The following is a 14,930-nucleotide window of genomic DNA, read 5'->3' as shown; positions in this document are numbered from 1 at the left end:
TATACAGGTACATTTTTTCATTTTTTCATTTTTTTACACTGTAATATACTTGTCTCATGTAAAGACTTATAACATGACACTGATTATGTACAATATTCATTAGATTATTATCCTGCCTTACCTTGACGGACACGAAAACGTGCACATAAGCAGAGGCGGTAGCCCTTTCTCATATACAGATAGTGATCTCCTTCCTATTTGTTCCATTTCACTGAATAGCAACATATTCTATCACTGATATATCATATAATTATATATTTCTATTCACATTTGTTATCCCCAGAATCATGATAACTATGATAAATCTCTATTACTGACTATCCTCATCTATCCTTATAACTAGGTACGTTGCAGATGCGATCGGACACTGCAGACTTAAAGTCACCTAAGGGTACTAGTATGATGAATAAAAAGTTTTCACAAAAAGTTTTTTAAAAAATAAAAAATTAAAAAAAACCTAAAACTTCAAATTAACCTCTTCTGCCTCATTGAAAAAAGATAATAATAAAAACAATGCACATATTATCTATCGTCAATTTCAGAAATGCCTGATCTATCAAAATATAAAAACAATTACTTTGATTGATAAAGTGAGTAGTGAGAAAAAAATAAAAATGCCAGAATTATTTTTTTTTGGTTGCTGCAACATTGCATTAAAATGCAATAACAGGCAATCAAAACATTGCATCTACCCAAAAATAGCATAATTAAAACCATCAGCTTAAGATACAAAAGATAAGCTCTCACACAGCCCCAGATCGCCCAAAATGAGAATGCTACGAGTCTCGGAAAAGGGTGACAAATTCTTGTTTTTGACAAATTTCTTCATTTTTTCACCACTTAGGCTAGTTTCACACTTGTGTTGAACGGTATCCGTGGCATTGCGTTGTGTGACGGATGCAACGGATGTGTTGCATATAGTGTCACAACGGATGCAACGGATGCTGCAAAACAACGGAATCCGTTTTGATTTTTTTTTTTTTACAGTTTAAATGGCGGCAGACTATTGTGAACGATCAGCTGATCACTCCCAGTAGCCAGCGGCCGGGTGATCAGCTGATCGCTCCCAGTAGCCGGCCGCCGGGTGATCAGCTGATCGCTCCCAGTAGCCGGCCACCGGGTGATCAGCTGATCGCTCCCTGCAGCTGACCGCCGGGTGATCAGCTGAGCGCTGTCACTTGCCGGCGCCCGGACATGCCGGCGGGCGGGCACTCAGCTGAGCACTGTCACTTGCCGGCGCCTGGGCATGCCGGCGGGCGGGCGCTCAGCTGAACGTTCGGCCACCGCGAGCCAAAATAAAGTTTGTGATTTAAAAAAAAAAAAAAGGAGCATGCGCAGTGAAATCCAGAGGATTCCGCTGCTCAAAACAACATTACATGCTGCGTTCCTCCCGCTGGGCGGAAGCAACGGAGCATCACCCAGCGGAAGCAACGCAGGTCCTTTTGGTACAATCCGTCATCCATACAAGTCTATGGGAAACAGCGGAATCCGTTAACGGATTCCGCTGTTTTCCAAAAGGGCGGATTGTAACGGAAGGAAAACAACGCAAGTGTGAAAGTACCCTTAGATAAAAGTAAAATTCTACATGTTTGGTATCTACGAACTCATTCTGACCTGGGGAATCACATTACCAGGTCAGTTATACCATTTAGTGAACATAGTAAATAAACCCACCCAAAACAATCGTGCAATTCCACTTTTTGTGTAATTTTACCGCACTTGGAATTTTTTCTTGTTTCTCTATACAGTATGTGACAGAATGAATGGTACAACTCATCCCACAAAAACCAAGCCCTCATATGGCTATATTGACAGACAAATACAAATATTATGGCTCTTGGAAGAAGGGGAGGAAAAATGTAAAACTAAAACAGGAAAATTGTCAGGTGGTAAAGAGTTTAAATAATTTTAAAAATTGGGTGGGGATACCCTCTTTTTTTATAACCAGCCACAGTAATGCTGGGGGGTATGTTTTTTATCAACAATTTTTATCAAAAATAAGAAGGGAGCCCACATCATTTGTTTTTTATTTCATTTTTGTTTCAAGAGGTGGATCAGTCAATCACAAGTATGCAAATACTTCACATGGCTGTGATGGGATCGGAAATGCCAACCCTAAGATGGCTGATTGGCTGCTCTGCAGCCTTTCAACAAGCTTTATTCGGATGGCTAACCTGAACAGGAACCAGGCATACAGGTAAAAGTTTGTGTTTGGCTCCAAGACCCGGACACCTGGGGTTCGATTTGAATGTCGAATTTTACAGTTCAGGTTCATTCATCCCAAGAATGTAATGATTTGGAAATCTCTGATACCATATTTTATTCACAACATAACAAAACACATATTAGAAGTTGAAAGTTAGATGATTGTTCACTTCATGCGAGAAAATTAGCTCATTTACCATTTTACAAATAGTAAATCATGTATAAATTCAAATCAATAGAGATTCTAGAGCAGACTCCCAAAATATTTGTTTCCTGTATGCCACATCTATAGTCAGGAGTGCCATGATACTGTATATTATATTAAAAACGTTCAGCACTATAATTGCAAAATAATAACTAAAATGTACTGTAAATGTGTGTGGCTGTGAAAATTTTAAAAGTTAGCTAACCCACGCTTTGGGAAGGAACAATGTTTGGTGCCAAGAGCCCCAAAAGAGGCATTTATAAGCTCTGACTTGATGGTGAAGAAAAAACAAGGTGTTTCTTGCCTGTCATTGAATAGATTACATAGCAGCAGCGACTAGAAAAGAAGTAGAGTGACAGAAGACATTTAGGAGTCAGCAACTCTTTTGATAAGAAGATTAGGGCATGAAAGTGAGATCACATAATTCTGACCTCCCATAATGATTATTGCATTCTGCTGCAACACAAAAGGCTGTAGCCAATATATTTCTAGTTACCCATTTATGTAGAGATCATGACTTCTGTGCTGCTCTAAGTAGTTCAACATTAGACAAGTTTGTAGATGTGCATCTCCTATTCGGCTTCTGTCGTTCTTCCCAGTGCCAAATACGTTACATCCTCCCTCTGGATTGCCTTAAAAACTGTGGAAACAGCCAGTCCATCTATTATGTATTGAGCCTTCACACCCAGTCAGAAATTGTACATTACCCAATCTGATTGACAGAGAATAGAGCATCATAAGCTCCTGGGCAGGCACTTTAGATAAAGGTGCTATCTTATTAGACAACTCATTAGGGATAGGTTCTGAAATACATAGCATGATTAGGTGACTAAATCAGCAGCAAAATCTATTCTTTTCCCCAGATTGGATTAATAATACATTAACTGTAAGATTTAGGGAAAGGTGATTGACATATATGTTCTCATATAGAGCACCACAAGAAAGCGGCTTTTTTTGGAGTTTAAATTATCAGTTTTGCCTTTTTTGATCTCCACATCCTGTGTCCTCTGACATGTTGCTTAGTAACGACATTCTATTTTGGATTCTTTTGAGCTTCTCTTGTGCAGCGTCATTATATTTTTTATTTTATTAACCTGAGCATTAAATAATTTGAATATTTTCAACTTGTCAAATTTTAAACTGCTGATTTATGCAACATTTTAAAGCAGCAAAGGTGTAAATTGCTATTGTATCTTAAGTGAAACATTCAGATTAGTTATCGTGTATAGACAACTCTAACATCATTTAGCTTGTTTTTGTTTATAATATTTTAATATTTAAAAAAGTTAAAATTATTAAATCTTAAAAGGTAGAATTGAGATCAGTAAGGTACCAAGAAAAAAATCTGCATATTAAATAAAGGTTTTAAACATGATGGACCCAATTCATCATTTGCAGTTTTTTTAAAGTCACTTTTCACTTTTTATCTTGTGGTCTTTGTCGATATTTATTGCACCTAATGCAAATCAGTTCAAGAGGAGACTAAAGCACGTTTGCGAAAAATTGAGCAAATTTTTAAAAAGTCACAAATTATTATTATAATGAATCAGGCAGAAATATCCAGAAACACTAAACCATGCCCACACAGGCAAAGTGAAAAATCAAACAGATGACCACAGATAGTAGACTTCAAAAACATGGCAATGGAAAAATAAATTTGATGCAAACAAAAAAGCGCAAAACACCAAAACCTCAACAAAGAAACAGATGCAAAAGCAATAATGAATTGGGTCTAATATACAGTATTCAAAATTCATAGTACAATGCTTAAAGGGGTTGTCCACTACTAGGACAACCCCTTTTCATGCCACATGTTTAATATAATTAAAATAATAAAGCCTATACTCAACTCCAATGGCAGCCTTGTTCCAACGTTGTTGGGGCTCATGTTCCCGTGGCTCACTTGAGGATGTTACGTTATGGAAACCCCCTGTCCAATCACTTTCTCCCTCCCCTCTTTCGCACATATGAGTTAATCAACAGGAAATAAGAGCTACGGCTGCCACTCACTTCCTGTTAATTACTGATGTGTCCAAAAAGAAGCTGGCTGTCATTTGGACCTGGGCTTTACATGAGCCCAAGGAATGCAAGCCCTGACACCACTGCTGTGACGGCGCCGATATGGAAGGTAATTATTTTAATTGGGTGAAACGTGGAATGAGAATGGTTTATCCTAAAATTGTTCAACTCCTTTTACTTTGAAAGGCGGTCAAGCAAATAGCTCAGTTCATATACAAGTGTCATGTCAGCAGTTATGTAAATGCACCACAGTATTCATCAAGTCAGTCATTCAACTCTAGGCAACATATGTACCACATGACTACCTTTTTAGTGACCACATTTTTCCCTTTTTTATGTTTTTCGAATTGAACCCCATTGTTTCACACTAATTATTCTGATTCTACTACGAGTTGAATCTTTTTTTATAATAATTGAGGTTTAATAGTTAGCAGTTATGCTAAGTATCTTTCTGAAGACAGAGTATTGAACAATGCAAAAACTCAGAGTGAGCTCTCTCGCCACTGTTAGAATAAAATAAAATGCTTCCTTGTGAAATCTAAAATGTATTTCAGATATTAAGTAAAACAATGTTTCAGAACGTTTTTTATGTGGAGATTCATTTGCAGTTAGATTTAGGAGAAAAATCAATGTTATAACAGTTCCTTCATATAAGTTATTTGAAATTTGTATGACATATTTTGAATACCAAATTCACACATATGTGATCAACTGACTTTTCAGAAGGCCTCTGATCTTTCTTCAGTGAAGCCAAACCCTTTGGGGCTTAGAAATCAAAGATGTAGAAATAATTTATAATATAAAAATAATTTCTACAATAACGTTCTTATAGTAGAACTAGACTTTTGGGATTTAATTATTAAACACTTTTGAAATCTTGTGATAGTAATATATTCAAGAAAAAGATCCTCAGTATGTTTTTATATTTATAAACAACCCTTTCCTACACCAAAATGTAATTACAACTAGAGATGAGCGAACATGTTCGAAAAAGGTTTGCAAATCTCAAATTCAGCACAAGCCTTGCCCATTCGGATTCGGATTCGAAATCCCGAGCACTTTTCTCAAAATCGGTAAAATTTGGCCTTTGTTCCGTAACTGTTCGCGTTTGCACAACTACTTTCCTTCTACCGTATTATCACTTTTGCTAGGATAGTGGTGCTGCATGATGAGCTGGGTAATGGTGTTTGATGAAGGGAGTGGGTGGGGAGAGGTCAGAGGAACAGCAAACTGTTTTTTTTCTTAGCTTAATGTGTAGATGTTCCACCAGCCAATTAGGGTGCATAAACCATCCACAACGTTCAGACAGAAAGGCTTGTGTCATTGGCTCCCTAAGTCTAATTGCTACAGATTGGGTGGATTTTGCTGCGATATATATATTACTGTAGAAAAATAGAAATTCATAACTCTGTGTTCCTGTCACAATAGACATTTCAGCATCTAAATACTGCTTGCTAAATCAGCACTCCTGCCACAAATAGATATTTCAGCATCCAAATACTGTTTGCTAAATATGTGCTCCTGTCAGCAATTGAAATTTTAGCATCTAAATTCTGATAGCTAAATCTGTGGCCTTGCGGACTGCCACAAATAGACATTTCAGCATACAAATAGTGATTAATAATTATGTGGCCCTGCCTCAATATCTCAGCAAATAAATAGTGATTGTTAATTTAGTGACAAAAGACTGACAGGTGTGGGCCTAGGGTTGTGAAACAGCTGGTTAAAAGAGGATAGGGCATATAAATCATGAGTGGGAAATACTGAAGTTGTGGTGGAAGGGAGAATAGGTGTGGTGTTTGACATATTCGTGGGGTAGATGCTAATATTACTGAAAGCTATACTGAACAAACACCACCTCGTCCTATCAAAACACAACTGACAACTTATGTTACTGGACAGGCCCTCACCACTATGGGTCAGCTGAGTCCCAAATGTTAATTTTTGCTTAGGAACCGAGGGGCAGACTACATTAAAATGACCTTTTTTACAACAAAAAACAACTTCCTTTTTTATGCGAATGTCAGTGGAAACATGCGAAGTATCAGCTCTTTCTAGCTACATGGGCTCCTCCGAACCCATGAGTGATGGTTCACCTTCAGATTGCACCCCTGGCAATGGAGTGCTGCCCCAAGATAGGGTCTCTGGGGAAAGTGCTCTAATAATTTTATTTTGGAGGTGTCTATCCACTTGTATGGCTAGGGACATGGCGGCCTCCAAGGACTCAATGGCCCATAAATCCCCAAAGCTTCCTTCAACCTTTCTGATAGTCACTGACAAAATTTTCTTCAAAGAGTTGGGTTATTTCACTTGGTGTCGGTGGCCCATCTGAGAAATTCTGAACAATAAGTGTCTGCTGACTGATCCCCCTGCTGGAAGCATCGCAGGTTGGATTAAGCCAAGGAGACTCAGTCAGGATCATCATATATGAGAGCTAAGGCCTTAAAAAAATCCATCCACTGATTGAATGCAATCAGTGACATGTCACAAAGAAAAACCCCAGGATAGAGGAACCATCTGCAATAGTGAGATCACAATCCTGCTGCTCCTCATTCCTGTAGGAGTAAGGCTAAAGCCTAAAGGACATTTTACAGGCCTCTGAACACCAAAACCTTTTCTCTTGCCTCTGCAAACCTGTCTGAGAGAGCAACCTTGGGCATTCTAGGCCTGCCTATTCGCAGAATCTCTCAAATTCTCAGCTGCTGCTGAGTAGCTGATCAAAAATCTGATACCTCCAGAAACAGATCTTGAAGCCGCGTAGCCAGAACAGTAATGGGATCCATAATAAAAAAAAGAAGACTATAACAAGAACAAAAAAAAAACAGTGTCAGTTTTTTTTGTTTTTTTGTGTGGCTGATGTCACACTAGGTATGAGGAAGTACTACATGTACGGTGACAGGGAAGGGAAATCCTCTGTTTAGGGAAGGGGGAGATAGTGACCCCTGACCAAAATTTACGATGGTCCCTGACTCCCATGACTACCCTAGATAGGTTCCGCACCTATGCGCTGAGCAGAATACCTGACAGCTAAACGGTGAAGATATCCTCAGGGTCCTAAAGGGAAAAGGATTAACCCCAAGCAAAGCATGTCAGGGAGAAGCTTGTGTAGCCAAGAGCTGCAACCTTCTACAGCTGGACACCACAAGACTGCCTGTCAAGTTGACACAATTGTGACACATAGATTGTCCTAATCTCATGGCACAGATATGCTTACGTTTCATCTTCTTTAATATTTTTTTAAAGTGTGGTATATGCAGAGCTTAACTTTTATACTTTTAAAAAAGAATAGTAAAATCAGAATAAAGAAAGTAACATAAGTTTAAGCATACTGCAATATATGTGGTCATTACAATACATGGTTTAGCAGTGCTGTGCCTCTGAATACCTCACTTGTGCTTTTTGATATGTATATGTTCAGGTAATGCTAGATTGTAATGCGAATAACACCTAAGTAAAATTAGTTTACACTGTATGACTTGATCTGTTAAATGACTACTGATCAGCTTTCTTTACTGATTAGCAGATGTTTAATAGCCTGTTCGGATAAGGTGATGGTGCTTCTGATGTGCACAGAACAAGCAGTAATAGACTGCTTTGAGCACATACAGTAGGTTGATATTCTATTGCAGCAGAAGTCCTGTTTACACAGAATGATGTGCTGTCAAAATAATGATTTTATACTCAAAGATCATTTTAGCTAATGAATGAGAATTTTGCTTGTTTGTCAGGTGATTGGAATTCAGTTTATACTACCCAGTAAATCAGTAAACTCTCGTACCTCGAAAATCCAAAAGTGTAAATATACCTAAGGCCTCTGCCACACTCACGTGTAAAAAACGTACGTTTGGTGTAGTCCGTTTTTTGTGTCCGTGTTCCGTATTTGCAGTCCGTTTTTCCCCTCCGTGTGGTGTCCGTATGCATATCGTGTGTCATACGTGTGTACGTGTGTGCGTTTTCCTGTGCGTGAAATACGTCAGTGTGTGTTCCGTGTGCAGTCCGTTTTTTGTGCGTGTTTCACATGTTTCACACATTGAGATAATGGTGATTACTTGGAATTAAATGACACATAGGTGTATGTGATTAGGACATAAATATAAGTTAACTATAAACTGTTTCCTGCTTGTATTATGCCTTGGAGCACCTATGTGTTGAGACAAAATTGTCGCAATGCCATTATCCACGGAGGCCTTAGTGTTTTTATGTTGGATTATATCTCGTCGTTTTGGCGTTCGACGCCACATGTTGCAATATGATAATGTAAGAAGAACCAGATTGTGGGTGCATCCACTAATGATGATGCGGCCTATGCATGGTCATTTCCATACTTTATTTTTTGAGTTACGGAATTTCCCAGATAAGTTTTTTTCATACTGCCGGTTGTCAGTTGAGAGTTTTGATTACTTACTAAATATTTTACGACCTCATTTGCAACATCAGGACACTTGGATGCGGCTTTCCATTTCCCCAGAGGAGAGATTTATGGTGACTCTGAGGTATTATATTTGTTATTTTTGTAATTTTTGTAAATGTGTTATTTTTCACATTGAAATGTGTAATTGATCTTTATTGATCTAATCTCATTTTTGATTCAATGTTTCTGTTTTCTTATGATTGTTTTAATTTAAAAAAACATAGTGTTAATTGTAAATCATTGTTTGTCTTGTTTTCATAGATTCTTGGCGACTGGTCAATCTTTTAGTGCTTTACATTTTGATTTTTTGTTGGGTCGATCAACCATTGCCGTTATAGTACGTCACACATGCGACATGATATGGCAACATTTAAAAGAAGAAATGATGCCTCAGCCAAACAGAGAAGATTGGTTGAAAATCTCTAAGGGCTTCAAGGACTCTGTTGACTTTCCTAACTGCATAGGAGCTTTGGATGGCAAGCATTTCAGAGTAAAAAAGCCACCAAACTCTGGGTCACGTTGTTTCAATTTTCATAAGTTTTTTTCCGTTGTTATTTTGGCATTGGTTGACACAGAATACCGTTTTATTTATGCAGACATTGGGGCCTATGGTAGTGCCTCAGATGCCCGTATTTTCCGTTCATCAAGATTAGCCCAACGCCTGCAAGAAAATTCATTATTGATCCCCCCTCCAGTTGCCCTACCTGGTACATCTGGACCGTTGGCACCATATGTGATGGTAGCAGATGCAGGATTTGCATTATCCAAACATGTTATGCGACCATATCCAAGGAGATCCATTGATGACAGGAAACAGTACTTTAATAATCGGCTAACTAAAGCAAGACGTTATGTGGAGTGTGCATTTGGTATTTTAGCTAACAAATGGCGCATTTATCAGACAACGATTCAGTTGCAGCCAACCTTTGTCACATCTGTACTCAAGGCTACCATAGTGCTTCACAATTACTGTCGGATACATGAAGGAGGAACTTATGTGGATGATGAATTTCAGATAAACCATGTTGTTAATCCCACAGGTGAACCTATGTCTCATAATTCCGTGACATCTGGTTTACAAATTAGAAATTTATTTACTGATTACTTTAATTGTTTTGATGATACTAATAATAGTGATGATTGTTAAGATTGTGATGGTTTTTTGTTGATAAAAATATAAATTTTTTTTATTATAGGAACTTGGTTAAATTTTCTCAACATCTAAGAGCTTAAATCAAACTAGTATTAAAGGGCAAATGCGTTAATCATAAACTGACATTTCTGTTAGCAACATGGTTTTCTGAATGTTGTATGTATGTGTATGTACATTTCTGTGTTACTATCATGTTTTAGGAAACTTATTTTAAACTTACAACATTAATAATGTTAATCGTCTATTGAAAAAATGCAATATTATTAATAAATATCAATAATAAACATGTTTCTTTTCTTCAAAAACAGAATCTTTTATTAAGAATAAGCATATTAATCCATAAAGTAAGGATGTTATTTTTTCACATCCACATTAAAAATGTACATATTGTTCATCTTGTGTTAAATTTTTCTAAATGTAAATTTTGATGGTATTCTTCATAACATACAAAATATACTTTACATACAAGAGTAATTGTAAAGAAAATGTGTGCATTGCTTACAATGTTGAAAAATGTCGGCCAATTAAGTTGCTATCATGTTGGACATTGACATAGACCAAAAAATTGTAAACTGTGTTTTCAGAATATTAGAACTAATCTAACCATCAAATTGGTTGGGTAAAAATGTGTTCATAAAATTACAAAAATAAAGGCCATAAAACATATATGTGATCCGTCACTAAGTATAATCACACATGTTTTTTAAATCTTTTCAACTCTGAGTTTGCACATTTTTGGAAATCCCTCTTTTTTAACATTTTGACACATTCATCAGATTTGTTGTTTGATTGTTAAGATTAACAAAAATGTGCATCACAAGTCAACAAGATCTTCTAGTGAAGTAACCTGAGTGTTGCTGAGTATGTTGTTTTGTGTGGCCTCAGAAATGGTATTTTCAGGAATGGAAGCAGTTGTTTGCTGAACAACATTCCTATTACTAGCTACAGTAGTGTGTGGAACAGTCTGTTGCATGCTGGTTTGTCCCAACACATTGCCTGTGGTTGAGTACACCTGTGGATCTACATGGGTAATTGGGTATTGTGTGTGTGTATGTTGTTGACCTTGAGGATAGTTTACTGATGTTTGTAAGTGTGGTGTAGGTAACATAGTTGAGATTGGATAATGAGGCATCATGAATGATTGTGGGTATGTTGAACCTGGAAACAAATTAGGTAAACCACCAATATTTGTGGGTTGAGTAAAGTAACTAGTAGTTTGAGTTGGTTGTAAATTCATATAGTTCATGGGTTGCTGTGAGGTAGCACTTTGTACAGTGCTTAAGGCACCAGTATTGGTTGCAACATACCCTTGTCTAATTGGTGTTGGGAATAACGTACTTGAAGCAATTGAAGGTTGTCCAGATTGTTGTAATAGTGGATTATTGACTATTACAGTTGCCATTGTTGTTTGTGTTGAAATTGTATTTTGATTGTCTGTTGTGTTTGGGACTGTATGTTGTTGCATAATGGTACGCCAATTTTCTATGGCCTCATACACTCTCACTGGTTCCTGTTCTGCCTGACTAGCTGACAGTAGGGTAAGCATAGCAGCTCTTACACGTTCCTGCCTATCTGAAGGAATTTTGGTTAAGCTAGTAGATAAAGACCGACAAAAACGCTCGGCATCTGTTTCTGGAATTAAAGTGTTCATTATGTGAATAATGCGTGTGTCAATTATTTCCGGTAAGGATCTCATTTCCTCAGGTCTGCGGATTCTTCTTGCACGTAGAGGTTGTGGTGCAAAACGTGGAAGTACATTTGTTTGTGTTGATTGTGTAGCTGGTGTGGTTGTTTGTTGCGTTGATGAGCCTTGGGTGTTGGTTTGTGCACTCTCTGTCCCACCCTCATGTGATTCATTTGCTGCATCTTGTTGAGTCTCAGGAATTTCAATGTCTTCTCTGGCAGGTTCTTGTTCTGATGCTGAGGTGGCTGTAGCAGAGGGACCTGCTGTTGGTTCATCATCTGATTCGTCAAGATTATCCTCCGTTCTATAAGAAATGAAAAAACAGATTACAATCTTAACATTTATCTTTGTCCAATTATCTTCAGGGGGTTCTTTTTTTTTTTTTTTTTAAACAAAAAAAAAACTTACTGTGTAACTTCTAAGATGGGTGCTAGGAAGCTTATTTGTTCATAATAAATATATCTGCGTTTGCGGCCTTGGCTGGATGAGGATGGTATAGGGTTGTACTCCCTTCGGTACTGATCACGGGCTGAACGCCAACGCCTTTTTACCAAGTCAACTGTGGAAAATAAAAAAATATGTCACTTGCAACATTCTCCATAAATCTGCACACATTAATTTAAATAATGTTTGCGAAATGTAATATACAATTTAACACAATTATGTTGGTCAAATACTTTGGATTAAATATAATTTATTTAGATATTCTTCATTCAAAAACATGTTTAGACATTCACACATAACCAAATAATATTTCTGAATAATTATATTTTAAGTAATTGTCATCTATATTTAAATTATAATTTGGTGTTTTTGCAATGACATTTGGCTATCAATTACTAGAAATATTATTTGATACATGTAGGTAATGATATTGACATGTCATTTTAAACAATTTTATTTTTAAAAAAAAAAAAGACAAGATTTTCAATTGTGATACTAAATTTAGACTAATACAACAGGGAATTTAAAAACACATGACAGTTTAATCAGTTAATTAAGTAAATTCATGAAGAATTCCAAGTCAGATTACAAATTTAAGTATACTTTGATTTTTGACACTTATGAAAGTTTGGTGATACTATGAAAAAATTGTACAGGAACTCAATATATTGAGTAGTACATATACCAATTCTTCTCATAGGATTTTACACTAAAAGACAACATAACTATGCCAAAACAATCACAGTTTGAAAGTATGAAAAAATCCAAATATAGATATTACATAAATAACTATAAAAAAATACAACAACTTACCATATTTAGCACGCTTTGCAGGAGAACATCTAGACCATGCATTATTGGGGTACACTTCCTCAGCTACTTGATTCCAATGGCGCTCAACTGTCAGTCGGTCATGGTAACCATCTACACGTGTATCCCATAATGGTGGGTGAGTCTCGACAGCTGTTATAAGTTTCTCCGTGTCCACCCGTGGTGCCATTATTATATTTTGAAGACGAAAGTTTGCTCAAAATAGATCTTGCAATACACAGAACTACAACTTCTTGCTTGCTCACTCCTTCTGCAAATGCACAGTTAGTTTTGTGCAAAAAAATATGTTAGCTACGCCACCTGAAAGTATTTCAGAGTGTAACAAACTTTCTAATTAAAACACGGACACGGACCACACGGATAGCATACGGAGGCCATCCGTATCACGTACGTGTAAACACGGACCCATAGGATTTAATGGATCCGTGAGGACGTGATGCCGGTGGAAAACGGACATGTCAGCGCTTTTTCGACACGCTCAAACGTACGCACGGAACGGACACACGCTCCGTGCGCAAACACTGACGTGAGGCTTTTTAGATTAAAAATAGTATGTCAACATCAGCACGTGTCTCCGGTACGTGCAAAAAATGCCAAAAACGTACCGGAGGCACGGATGTGTGGCGCAGGCCTCAGAGCTACTTTCACATTTGCCTTCTAGAATTCCATATGCCTTTTCTGTTTTATATGCCAAAAGTCTATTTGCCTCAATAGAAATTATGAGGCCAGAAAATTGTCTGAAAAGCCGTGAAAGTTTTTTGCGCAATGGATAGTTGTGCAACAATTTGGCAACTTTTGCCCCTATCAAGCAAGTTTTAATTAGTTCTGCCAAAATATGTGGCGTTATTAAGGAACCCAGAATAGGGCATGGTAATGCCAGTCCAGTCTGTTAATTTCATCAAAAGGCCTGGCATTGCATACAAAAGAAATACTACTCTAGTCTTTGACTGGAACGGCATTCCTGGCATGGTGGATGAAGGAGCATGCCACTCAGAAGAGGCAATGAATTTGTTAAGTGGCATGCACTTCCTAATCATTTTTGTGCCTTCTTCTCCAGCAAACCATGTAGTATGCTAAATTTGATGAATCTGCCCCAATGTCATTCTTTGTTTACCTTGTGGAAACACTGCTGGTGACTTGAACATTTGCTACAGGTTCCCTAACTAATTGTTGCGATCAGCTAATTATCTGGCAGGGACAATCATAGAGGTAAGTCACAGAGCAAATCTCAAGCTGGGTCTCCTTCTTTTGCTGGATACCTTTAAGCACTTCTGACTAAATGACTTCTTACTTATTTTCCCTGTATCTCCTTTTAAGACTGCGCTCACATGGATGGGGGCTATCTGATGTTTTACCGGATAGGCCAATTTTATATTATGGGGCAATTCCAATGAGCGTTTTTTTTCTCATGCCAATTTGGCATGAAAAACAAATCACAGCATACAGCAATTAGCAGCATTAATTGGACAGTACGCACCCATTCAAGTCAATGGGTGCATGGAAATCATCCATGATATCCGAGTGCAGTCTGATTTTCTGTGGACTCCTAGAATTGAGAACATGGATAAGTTTTGTCGCAAAAGGAGAGAAGTTTGGCAGCACTCTGCAGTGTCAAAAAGTCTGTTTTATATTTCCTTGCAGACGGGTGGTACAAACATTAGGGAGTGAGGGGGAGCGGAGCACAGGGACGACGGTACCGTTTCGCTCCTCTAGGGGAGCTTTCACGGGTTTCACGACCCGTGAAAGCTCCCCTAGAGGAGCGAAACGGTACCGTCGTCCCTGTGCTCTGCTCCCCCTCACTCCCTAATGTTTGTACCACCCGTCTGCAAGGAAAAATAAAACAGACTTTTTGACACTGCAGAGTGCTGCCAAACTTCTCTCCTTTTGTGACTTAAGTATTTGTTCTGATTTCCTGGCGTCAGCACCATGGCTGGTCAGGACTTCCACTTGCCGGTAGCTGGTTTATACAGCAAAGTAC

The 14,930-nt window shown here is 37.8% G+C and overlaps 1 protein-coding gene across 1 annotated transcript; it reads right to left on the bottom strand.

Moving 5' to 3' along the window:
* Window positions 1–10,309: 10,309 nt before the first annotated feature.
* On the bottom strand, window positions 10,310–13,121 carry LOC142243849 (uncharacterized). Its single transcript, XM_075316052.1, has 3 exons — window positions 12,935–13,121; window positions 12,086–12,236; window positions 10,310–11,981 (listed from the first exon to the last, which is right to left on the bottom strand). Exons 1-3 carry the CDS (start codon window positions 13,119–13,121, stop codon window positions 10,808–10,810), a joined length of 1,512 nt encoding a protein of 503 aa, XP_075172167.1. The 3' UTR covers window positions 10,310–10,807.
* Between the last annotated feature and the right edge of the window lie 1,809 nt (window positions 13,122–14,930).

Source organism: Anomaloglossus baeobatrachus, chromosome 6 (genome assembly GCF_048569485.1).
Source record: "Anomaloglossus baeobatrachus isolate aAnoBae1 chromosome 6, aAnoBae1.hap1, whole genome shotgun sequence".
NCBI classification, from domain to species: Eukaryota; Metazoa; Chordata; class Amphibia; order Anura; family Aromobatidae; genus Anomaloglossus; species Anomaloglossus baeobatrachus.
The sequence above is the reverse complement of the archived record's forward strand: the minus strand, read 5'-3'. Positions and strand labels throughout refer to the sequence as shown.